Here is a 12,289-nt window from a genome sequence, read left to right on the forward strand (position 1 = left end):
ACCGAGAAGAGGTCCGGGAATAGCGAGGGAGAGCGCCTCGGAGGGGAAGCGGGACACAACCGAGGAGAGGCCCGGGAATAGCGAGGGAGAAGCGGGCCACAACTGAGGAGAGGCCCGGGAATAGCGAGGGAGAAGCGGGCCACAACTGAGGAGAGGCCCGGGAATAGCGAGGGAGAAGCGGGCCACAACTGAGGAGAGGCCCGGGAACAGCGAGGGAGAGCGCCTTTGAGGAGTAGCGGGACACAATTGAGGAGGCCCGGGAATAGTGAGGGAGAGCGCCTCGGAGGAGAAGCGGGACGCAACCGAGGAGAGGCTCGGGAATAGCGAGGGAGAGCGCCTCTGGGGGAGGAGAAACAGGCCGCCGCTGAGGAGAGGCCCGGGAACAGCGAGGGAGAGCGCCTTTGAGGAGTAGCGGGACACAATTGAGGAGGCCCGGGAATAGTGAGGGAGAGCGCCTCGGAGGAGAAGCGGGACGCAACCCAGGAGAGGCTCGGGAATAGCGAGGGAGAGCGCCTCTCGGGGAGGAGAAACAGGCCGCCGCTGAGGAGAGGCCCGGGAACAGCGAGGGAGAGCGCCTTTGAGGAGTAGCGGGACACAATTGAGGAGGCCCGGGAATAGTGAGGGAGAGCGCCTCGGAGGAGAAGCGGGACGCAACCCAGGAGAGGCTCGGGAATAGCGAGGGAGAGCGCCTCTCGGGGAGGAGAAACAGGCCGCCGCCGGAACGGGAAGAGGGCGTCTGAAGAGCAGCGGGGCGGGGACAGCGCGTCTGAGGAGAAGCGGGGCCGGGGGGCGGGACGGGAGGAGGGAGGAAGGAGGAGGAGGAGGAGCCTCGGCCCGCCCGGGGGCCGGTGGGGCCCCGCTGGAGCCGGGCCCTGGGCGCCATCGCGGGCCGCCGCTGCCGCCGCCATCCCTGCCGCCGCCGCCGCCATGCCGCTGCTGTTCCTGGAGCGTTTCCCGTGGCCCAGCCTGCGCACCTACACGGGTCTGAGCGGGCTGGCCCTCGTCGCCACCATCGTCAGCGCCTACCGGGCCCTCAGCCACAGCGGACCCGGGGACCCCGGAACGCTCCCCTCCGCCTCCTCGTCCTCGTCCTCGTCCTCCTCCCCCGCCGCGGGCCCTCCGGCTCCGGCCGGCCCCCCGGGCCCCCCGGGCCCCCAGCCCCGGGAGCTGGCCCTCTATCTGCGCGCCGACAGCCTCTGCGTCTGGGTACGGGCGGGCGTCGGGCCCGGGGGGAGGGTGTGTGTGTGTGTGTGTGTGTGTGTGTGTACAGGGACGGTGCCCGGGCTTGGAGTGGGCGGGAGAGGAGGAGGAGGGGGTGACCCTGGGTGGTTGGGGGGTCTGGGGTGTGTAGGGGAAAAGGTGTGTGTGTGTGTGTGTGTGTGTGTGTGTGTGTGTGTACATGGACGGTGCCTGGGCTTGGAGTGTGCAGGAGAGGAGGAGGAGGGGGTGACCCTGTGTGGTTGGGGGGTCTGGGGTGTGTATGTGTGTACATGGACGGTGCCTGGGCTTGGAGTGTGCAGGAGAGGAGGAGGAGGGGGTAACCCTGTGTGGTTGGGGGGGTCTGGGGTGTGTAGGGGAAAAGGGGCATGTGTATGTGTGTACATGGATGGTGCCTGGGCGTGTAGTGTGCAGGAGAGGAGGAGGAGGTGCCCCAGTATGGTTGGGGGGTCTGGGGTGTGCAGGGGAAAAGGGGCGTGTGTGTGTGTGGTGTGTGTACGTCTCCCCCTTGTAGACTGTGAGCCCGCTGTTGGGTAAGGACTGTCTCTTTATGTTGCCAACTTGTACTTCCCAAGCGCTTAGTACAGTGCTCTGCACACAGTAAGCGCTCAGTAAATACGATTGAGTGAATGAATGAATACATGGATGGCGTCTGAGCTTGGAGTGTGCAGGAGAGGAGGAGGAGGGGGTCCTTCTGAACGGTTGGGGTGTCTGGGGTGTGCAGGGGAAAAGGGGCGTGTGTGTGTGTGTGTGTACATGGACGGTGCCTGGGCTTGGAGTGTGTAGGAGAGGAGGGGGGGGGGTGCCCCTGTGTGGCTGGGGGGCTGGGGTGTGCAGGGGAAAAGGTGTGTGTGTGTGTGTGTGTGTGTGTGTGTGTGTGTGTGTGTGTGTGTGTGTGCGCGCGCGCGTGCGTGTGCGCGTGCGCTTGGAGTGTGCAGGAGATGGGGGGGTACCCCTGAATGGTGGGGGTGCCCCTGAATGGTTGGGGTGTCTGTGGCATGCAGGGGAAAAGGGGGGGGGGTGCCCCAGCCTGGTTATTGATGACATTTATTAAGCGCTTCTTACTGTATGCAAAGTACTGTTCTAAGCGCTGGGGAGGTTACAAGGCAATCAGGTTGTCCCACAGGGGGCTCCCAGTCTTCATCCCCATTTTACAGATGAGTTAACTGAGGTACAGAGAAGTGAAGTGACTTTTCCAAAGTCACACAGCTGACAACTGGTGGAGCTGGGATTTGAACCCATGACCTCTGACGCCAAAGCCCGGGCTCTTTCTATGGAGCCACACTGCCTCTGCCTCTGGTTGGGGTGTCTGGGGTGTACAGGGGAGAAGGGGTGTGTGTGTGTACATGGTTGGTTCCTGGGCTTAGACTGTGCAGGAGAGGAGGAAGTTGGGGTGTGCCCCTGCACGGTTGGGGTGTCTGGGGTGTGCAGGAGAGAAGGGGCACGTATGCATGTTTGGTTCGTGTGTTTGGGGCGTGTAGGGGAGGAGGGGGCGTGCGAACATGTGTGGTTCGTGTGTCTGGGGTGGGCCAGGGAGTTGGGCCTTAGTACATTTATGGTGTGTGTGTATCTGGTGATGACTATGTGAGGGAACACTTGTGGCATATATGTAAAGGAAGTGGGGCGTCCGGGCGGGCATGTTAAAGGCGAACAGAGGAGAGGTTTGTCTAGGTCTTGGGAAGGGTTTGGGGAGTGGGATTGAGGGATGAGAGGTCGAGACCCTGGGAGTCGGTGGGGCCGAGAAGATTTAGAAGATCATTCCAGTGGGACTCGGGGACAAGGAGGAGTGGACGGTCCCTAGTCAGTGGTGTGGGTGGAGTGGGTGGGGTGGGCGGAGGAGGATGTGAGGTGGAAGAGGAAGGTCGTGGGGACTGAGAACCGAAGAAAAGGGGAAGAGGAAAGGAAGTTAAGAATATGTTGGAGGGGGGTTGGCCTGGCCCTAGGGACCCCCAAGCCATTAAATGTTTCTGGAGAGAAAGGGTTACCAGGGTGAGCCGTTAGAGATTCATTCATTCAATCGTATTTATTGAGCGCTTACTGTGTGCAGAGCACTGTACTAAGCGCTTGGGAAGTACAAGTTGGGACCATAGAGAGACAGTCCCTACCCAACAGTGGGTTCACAGTTTAGAAGGGGCAGACAGAACAGAGAACAAAACATATTAACAGAATAAAATAAATAGAATAAATATGTACAAATAAAGTAAATAGAGTAGTAAATATGTGCAAACATATATACAGGTGCTGTGGGGAGGGGAAGGAGGTAAGGCAGGGAGAATGGGGAGGAGGGAGAGAGGAAGGAGGGGGCTCAGTCTGGGAAGGCCCCCTGGAGGAGGTGAGCTCTCTGTAGGATTTGAAGGGAAATTTGAAGAGATATTTCTGGTGGATCTAAAGAGTAGACGTGGGATCAGTAATGTCCAAATTCACGTTTTGGAGGTGGGCCCGTTTATGGAGCTAGTTAATTTCAAGGCCTCAGGAGGTCATAGCGGTAATTGGGCCAAAAAGACGGGCCCCCACCAGCAGATGTGTCATTTTGGCACTTGATTTGTGTCTTATGTAAACGCTGCAGCTCACGTTTAAACTTACTCCAGTTTTTGAGGCACTCTGACACCACACTGCAGGCAGGGTTCGTGACGAAGGATCTGTAATGGATCCCCGTGTCTAAATTTGCCAGTTCCCATTAGAAGCGACTGGGATTGGCAGTCAGCTTCACAGAAGTTAGCTGAGGCAAGACAGGGTTTTTGATTGATTGATTTGGGGGGAATTTCTACCCCATCTGCCTTTTCTGGGGGCATTTGGTTCTTCTAGCGCTAAAGAACTGCAGGTTCTGGAGTGGTCCGTGTTGCATTCTCCAGCAGCTATGCAATCTATTGAGGAAAGAGAGGAGGGAAACTCAATTCGTTCCTTATTTAGTTTTAAATAGAAGCAGCTCTGTTTTACTTTTGAAAGAACTCAAAAAGAATAGATTTGGAGCCTTATGCCACAAGGTCAGGTTAAAACATTCATTCATTCAATCGTATTTATTGAGCGCTTACTGTGTGCAGAGCACTGGACTAAGCGCTTGGGCAGTACAAGTTGGCAGCATATAGAGACGGTTCTTACCCAACAGCGGGCTCACAGTCTAGAAGGGAGAGACAGACAACAAAACAAAACATAGTAACAAAATAAAATAGAATAGTAAATATGTACAAGTGAAATAGAGTAATAAATCCGTACAGACATATATACAGGTGCTGTGGGGAGGGGAAGAAGGCAGGTTGGCGGGGGGAGAGGGGGGAATATAGTCCAGTCATTTCTGATTTCCCCTTTTTAAGTCAAAGATTTAGTGAGAGTTTGAAAAGCAGCTATTGTGGGTTGTTTTTTTTTTTAATTTTAGAGTGATATCTGTTCAGTACTTATTCCGTACCAGGTCTTGCTCTAAGCCCTGGGGTAGATACAGTATAATCAGGTTGGACACAGTCCCTGACCTAATTGGGGCTCACAGTCTTAATCCTCATTTTACAGATGAGGGAATTGAAGCTCAGAGAAGTTAAGTGACTTGCCCAAGGTCACCCAGCAGCCAAAGCCGGTATCGGAACACGGTCCTTCTGACTTTCAGGCCTCTGCTCTTTCCACTGAGACATGCAGCTCTTCTGTTTATGTAACAACTGCTGGTATCGTTTAATGATTTTTCTTGGAGGGTTTCCTTTTGCAGATCCCATGTTGAGATTTCAGCAGCAGTTCCGCACATATTCATAAAGAACTGGCTAAAGCCTGTGACTTTTCTTTTTAGAGTAAAATAGTCTGGACCTTGAATCTCTCTGGTTGCTCTGGGATTTATAAGGAACACTGAGGAAGATTTTCCATCTCCCCCTTCTAGACTGTGAGCCCGTTGTTGGGTAGGGATTGTCTCCATATGTTGCCGATTTGTACTTCCCAAGCTGTTAGTATAGTGCTCTGCACACAGTAATTCTAAATAAATACGATTGAATGGAGAAGTGCACTTGGATAATGACATCTGCAACCAGCTGTCATGCAAAGAACAGAGGGAAAAATCCAAACCTGGTCATCCAGTAGCCCCCAGCTAGGGAACCCTGGAACCCTAGTTATTAGTTATACTTCCCTGGCCAAGTGAGGCTGTAGGCATAAATCCCAGCTTTTGACTTTATTTTATAGTCAGCTTGCCTTTGACAGTAGTAGAGAGGGTAAAAGAAGAAAGCACAAGGTAGCCCCTTGTCTGAATAATTATAAATTCTAGATTAGTAGGATCTGAATTAATGAGATTTTTCAGTATTAATAAACTAAATCCTCCCTTGGTCATCCCACTGAACAACTACTCCCTCAGCCCTACTGTGTCAGTGAGGCACTTCGAAATGGGCAGTTAATGTCTGCTACTTTTATTGGATTGTACTTTCCCAAGCACTTAGCACAGTGCCCTGCACATAGTAAGCACTCCATCAATGCCACTGATTGATTGATTGATACTATTTAAACAATTACTCCTCTGCATATTCATTTTTCCCCTCTTTTCTATCTGAGGGTTATTTTGTGCCTGTTGTCTCTCTAACTCTGTTGTACTCTTTCCAGGATTTATTACACTGTTTTGTCCACAACAAGGACTCCGTAAATGCTATTATTGATGAATTGATTCGTAATCCATAGACAGGATTATTTGGTAGTTCCAACTTGTCTACAAGGTTTTGAAATTTGGGGTGAATAGTTTTGTGCCAAACATGTTCAAGCAGGAGAGCTTCTGGCTTAGCCTACTCAGTTTATGGTTGATTTGTTATGAAAATATGAATACACCCAGTTGAATACATTTGAATGACATTCCCAATAGCATCAGAACTGAACCTATTTCTACCCCTCACTTGGTGTGGGTAAAAGTGACATGGAAAATGTATTCCAGCCCTGAGTCCAGGGAGGAATCCAGAAAGTCATAAGGGCAGGATGGAGGAGGAACTGGAGATCATCAGGTAGCTGATTCATTCAATAGTATTTATTGAGTGTTTACTTTGTGCAGAGCATTGTACTAAGCACTTGGGAAGTACAAGAAGCAGTGTGGCTCAGTGGAAAGAGCATGGGCTTTGGAGTCAGGTTATGGGTTCAAATCCCGGCTCCGCTACTTGTCAGCTCTGTGACTTTGGGCAAGTCACTTAACTTCTCTGTGCTTCAGTCACCTCATCTGTAAAATGGGGATTAAGACCGTGAGCCCCACGTGGGACAACCTAATCACCCTGTAACCTTCCCAGCACTTAGAACAGTGCTTTGCACATAGTAAGTGCTTAATAAATGCCTTTATTATTATTATTATTATTATTATTACAAGTCGGCAACATATAGAGACAGTCCCTACCTGACAGTGGGCTCACAGTCTAGAAGGGGGAGACAGACAACAAAACAAAACATGTAGACAGGTGTCCAAGCCATTAGAATAAATAGAATTATAGCAATATGCACATCATTAAAAAATAGAGTAGTAAATATGTGCAAGTAAAATAGAGTAGTAAATATGTACGAGTATATGCAGGTGCTGTGGGGAGGGGAAGGAGGTAGGGGCAGGGAGGCGGGGCGATGGGGAGGAGGAGACTCAGTCTGGGAAGGGCTCCTGGAGGAGGTGAGCTCTCAGTAAGGCTTTGAAGGGAGGAAGAGAGCTAGCTTGGAGGATGTGTGGAGGGAGGGCATTCGGTGACTCAGTTACCTCTAGAAAATGAGGTATGAAGGCTGAGAGCCTTCCTCCTCTCAGATCCCTAGTAGTCCTAATAATAATTCTGATATTGTGTAAAAGAGTTTACTATGTGATGAGCGTTGTACCAAACTCTTGGGTAGGGACTGTCTCTATATGTTGCCAACTTGTACTTCCCAAGTGCTTAGTACAGTGCTCTGCACACAGTAAGCACTCAATAAATATGATTGATTGATTGATCATCAGGCCATACTCAGGGACTGTTCCATGTGGGATTCAGTCTGAGGGAGAACAGGTATCCAGTCCCCATTTTACAGTAAGGAAACAGCCCCAGAGAAGTGAGGTGACTTACCCAAGGTCACCTTGCAGACAGTTGGCAGAGTTGGGATTCAAACCCAGGTCCCCTGACTTGCAGGCCCAAACTCTCTCGACTAGACTGAGCTGCCTTTTTTGTTGTTGTTTGAAATTATATTTATTTTATTCTTTATTATTTGAAAAAAAGTACTTACTATGTGCCGGGTGCAGTAATAAGTGCTGGGGGTAGATACAATCAGTCAATCAATCAATTGTATTTATTGAGCACTTACTATGGTCAGAGCACGTATTAAGCACTTGGGAGCTCACTAAGACTGTGAGCCCACTGTTGGGTAGGGACTGTCTCTATATGTTGCCAACTTGTACTTCCCAAGCGCTTAGTATAGTGCTCTGCACACTGTAAGCGCTCAATAAATACAATTGATTGATTGATTGGGAGAGGACAGTACAACAGAATTAGCCGACACGTTCCCTGCCCATAACAAGCTTACGGTTTAGAGGGATACGAGCTAATCAGGTTGGACATAAGCCCTGTACCCCATGGGGCTCACCGTCTTAATCCCCATTTTGCAGATGAGGGAACTGAGGCTCAGAGAAGTGAAGTGACCAGCCCAAAGTCACGCAGCAGGCAAGTGACAGGGCCGAGATTAGAACCGGTGTCCTTCTGACTCCCAGGCTCGAGTTCTACTCATTAGGCCACCCTGTTTTTTCCTCTGCTTTGTCCCTAGAGAAAGGTCTAGGACTGTGTGTACTGAATGGAGATTCACGGCGTGAATGCTGGGGTTCTTGTGGTCATCACTGCACTGGAGAAAGGGGCAGGACCATCCAATCTGGCCGCATTTCAGCCAGATTCCCATACTTTGCAACACATGGGAAGGAATTTGCAGTGGTGTGCCTTTATAGCAGCATTTTTCTGGAAAAATCTGAGTTGTTAGCTGAGACCTAGAGGACATAAAAGACGCTGAATTTTTTTGTAGTATTTGTGTAGCACTTACTGGGTGTCAAACATTGTTCTAAGCCCTGTGGTAGGTACAAGTAAATTAAGCCGGACACAGTCCCGGTCCTGCATGAAGCTCACAGGAGTGGTGTGCCTTTATAGCAGCGTTTTTCTGGAAAAATCTGAGTTATTAGCTGAGGCGGAGAGGACGTAAAAGATGCTGAATTTTTTTTATAGTATTTGTGTAGTACTTACTGGGTGTCAAATATTGTTCTAAGCTCTGTGGTAGGTACAATTGTCGGACGCAGTCCCTGTCCTGCATGAAGCTCACAGTCTAAGCAGGAGGGAGAGCAGGTATTTAATCCCCATTTTATAGTTGGAGAAACTGAGGCACAGATAAGTTCAGTGAAGTTAAATTCTTTGGATTGAGCTGCCAGTGATAATTTAGATATTGTAAGGACAGCAATAATCAACACTGCTGAGCAGCTTGATTGGTGGGCCTGATATTTCAAGTTCTGTTGTTACTTTCAAAGTCTGTAACTTGTCAGGTTTCCTTGAGACTCCCAGAGAAACTTTTAAACATGTTGCCATTATGAGAATAGACACTAGGTGCATTGTGAAATAACAGGATTTTGCTACCAATGGACGTAGACAAATCAGAGTCACTAAGTGTATGGTGAAATAAATGGATTTTGCTAAACGTGGACATAGATGAGTCATTAGATGGGACTTGGAGGGGTCAATCTTTTGGAACTTTTAGAAAATTGGAAAGATACTTTATTAAAACTCGAATTTAGAATCATTTAAATAGCCATTACCCTAGAATCTGGTGGGATCTGAGTTTTTGCCTAAAGTATATTTCAAGTTTTGGGTTATTTCCTTCTCTCACTGGCTTTCCTTTATAGGATCAGGGCCCAGGACCTCTCTAGTTGTAATAGTATTTGTTGAATACCAGCTGACCATACTAAGTGCTTGAGAAAGTCCAACATAAAGAAGAGTCACATTCCCTGCCCACAGGGAGCTTACATTCTACCTGGGGAGACAGATGTAGGAGTCATTTACAGTGAGAGAGATAAAAATAAATAATAGAATTTACAATAGAATAAAAAGATGCACAGATGCTGAGAATGGGTATAAGTGTGTAAGTTCTAGAATTGGTGCCGATTTGTACAGTTTGAGGAGTTGGGGGTTAAATGGCAAAGTTTTTTGTGTGGGAGGGAGGAGGTTTGCAGGAGAAGGTTTATGGTACTTGTTAAGTATTGTTCTGGGGAAGATACAAATTAATAAATACTGGGGTAGTTGCAAATTAATCAGGTCGGGCACAGACCCTGTTTCACATAGGGCTCACAGTCTAAGTAGGAGGGACAACAGATATTGAATCCCCATTTGACAGTTGAGGAAACTGAGGTCCAGAAAAGTTAAGTGATTTGCCCAAGGTCACACAGCAGACAAGTAGTAGAGCCGGGATTAGAACCCAGGTCCTCTGATTCCCAGGCTCATGCTCTTCCCACGAGGCCACGTTGCTTCACATGTTGCAGGTTCGTTAAAATAATTGCAAAATTCCCACTGACGGATTCTTTCCTTTCCCAAAACATTTGTTGGAAGAGGTGGGATTTTAGGAGGGCTTTGCATATGTGGTGAACTATAGTCTGATGGAGGGAAGTTTGGGCTGGGGGAGGAGTGTGAGGCTAAATTGGTTCAACTTCCAAATTCATTTAACTCTGAGAAGCAGTCAATCAATTAAAATGATCTAGGATTTGACTGACAGGTCTAGAGTTTCCTGATGGTGAAAGATTAAATTGGAGGTAGTACTGACAGTCTATATTATTCCTCATTTAGAGGAGGAAATTTTAGGAATCAATATTCTTTCCTCAATATGTTATAATAATAATAACAATCTGTATTTATATAATACTTCAGGGATCGCAAAACAATAAAAACCATCCAATGTATTCTTACATTATCCTTCTGAAGCTCTACCACATATTCTTACATCGAAAGGGGTTTAGATGAGCGAAATTATGAAGTGCTTTGTTGGTGGACCCTCCTTGGAATAATAATAATAATAATAATAATAATAATAATAATAATAATAACAATAATGGCATTTATTAAGCGCTTACTATGTGCAAAGCACTGTTCTAAGTGTTGGGGAGGTTACAAGATGATCAGGTTGTCCCACGGTGGGCCCACAGTCAATCCCCATTTTACAGATGAGGTAACCAAGGCACAGAGAAGTTAAGTGCCTTGCCCAAAGCCACACAGCTGACAATTGGTGGAGCCGGGATTTCAACCCGTGACCTCTGACTCCAAAGCCCGTGCTCTTTCCACTGAGCCACGCTGCTTCTCTAATACCTGATATAAACTGAGAATAAAACTCAAGTTTCTTGAGAGTGCCTTGTGCCCAATATTTTCGCCACTTGAAATGTTGCACTAGTAGAGGTTTAATCAGTCAATCAATCGTATTTATTGAGCGCTTACAGTGTGCAGAACACTGTACTAAGTGCTTGGGAAGTACAAGTTGGCAACATATAGAGACGGTCCCTAACCAACAGTGGGCTCACAGTCTAGAAGGGGGAGACAGAGAACAAAACCAAACATGTTAACAAAAATAAAATAAATAGAATAGATAAGTACAAGTAAAGTAGAGTAATATATATGTACAAACATATATGCAGGTATATACATGTATAAGAGCACTCATTCAGCTATCTGTAGCATGTGCAGATTCATTAAAATAATAACTAAAATAATAACTAAATTCCCACTGGCAGATTCTTTCCTTTCCCCAAACAAAATCAGATTTGTTCTTCTCGTTTAGGTGTTGGTAAATACGGCCTGTTGCTTTCTGATGCTGGTGGCGAAACTAATCCAGTGTGTCGTGTTTGGGCCACTTCGAGTTAGTGAGAGGCAGGTAAGTAAAGCACAGTGGTGGTGGTGGTGGTGGTGGTTGTTGGGGGATTGAGGGGGGGACAAGGGGAAGTGTCTGGCCCCGGGGGCTCCCCGCAACGGGAGGGAGAGATCTGTAACATCTGTGCTCTTAGAACCAGGTTAGCTGTTTACATTTGTTTTCTCCAGAATTTAGTTTGCTGCATCAGGTGAATCAACTCCACCATGGTTTGTGTAACATAATTGTAATAATAATTATGGCATTTGTTAGGTGCTTACTATGTGCCAGGCACTGTACTAAGCTCTGGGGTGGATACAAGCGAATCGGGCTGGACACAGTCCCCGTCCCACGTGGGGCTCACAGTCTCCATCCCCATTTTGCAGTTGAGGTCGCTGAGGCCCAGAGAAATCATCAATCGTCATCAATCGTATTTATTGAGCGCTTACTGTGTGTAGAGCACCGTACTAAGTGCTTGGGAAGTACAAATTGGCAACATATAGAGACAGTCCCTACGCAACAGTGGGCTCACAGTCTAAAAGAGGGAGACAAAACCAAACATACTACAAAATAAAATAGACTAGATATGTACAAGTAAAATAAATAAATAAATAAATAGAGTAATAAATATGTACAAACATATATACATATATACAGGTGCTGTGGGGAAGGGAAGGAGGTAAGGTGGGGGGGATGGAGAGGGGATTGAGGGGGGACGAGAAATGAAGTGACTTGCCCAAGGTCACACAGCAGACAGGTGGCGGAGCCAGGGTTAGAACCCATGACCTTCTGACTCCCAAGCTCGTGCTTTATCCACTGTGCCAGGCTGTTTCTCTACCTGGATTTACGTTAAAAAAAAAAGAAAAAAGGAAAGAATACACATGCTTATTTTGTCCCATATAGAAGTAAGTTAAGATTCCGTGCTCACCTTTAAAAGGAAATTAGGGAGGTCCTTTTAGCAGTTGTTCAGTTTACTTGCAGATCACACCACATAAAAGAACCTTTTCCGTGGGCGTGGCTGATACCTGGGATTTGGAGGATATTTGTGGTGGTTAATTTGTCTTTAACTATGAAGAATGAATTAAAAAAAAAAAAGAAAATTTAAGCCTTTTGTGTGCCCTGCCCTACTGACTTGCTCCGGCATGCTTAAGAGTGACTGCTTTCAAAGTGGCACCCTTCTCCTTTGACCCGGAGGAACCAGAATCTCAACTGATTGGCGCAGCATTAGAAATCGTTTCTAGCGAGCTCACTGACTGCCTTTTTTAGACCT

The 12,289-nt window shown here is 47.8% G+C and overlaps 1 protein-coding gene across 1 annotated transcript in view; it reads left to right on the plus strand.

The window, feature by feature from the left end:
• Positions 1–913: 913 nt before the first annotated feature.
• The window catches only part of AMFR (autocrine motility factor receptor), a 38,028-nt gene continuing 26,652 nt past the window's right edge, over positions 914–12,289 (plus strand). Inside the window, exons 1-2 of the mRNA XM_038753929.1 lie at positions 914–1,206; positions 10,954–11,046. Coding sequence (XP_038609857.1) covers positions 928–1,206; positions 10,954–11,046 — 372 coding nt within the window. The 5' untranslated portion in view covers positions 914–927. The remainder of the gene's footprint in view (positions 1,207–10,953; positions 11,047–12,289) is intronic.

The sequence above is a fragment of the Tachyglossus aculeatus genome, chromosome 11, assembly GCF_015852505.1.
Source record: "Tachyglossus aculeatus isolate mTacAcu1 chromosome 11, mTacAcu1.pri, whole genome shotgun sequence".
Classification (NCBI taxonomy): Eukaryota; Metazoa; Chordata; class Mammalia; order Monotremata; family Tachyglossidae; genus Tachyglossus; species Tachyglossus aculeatus.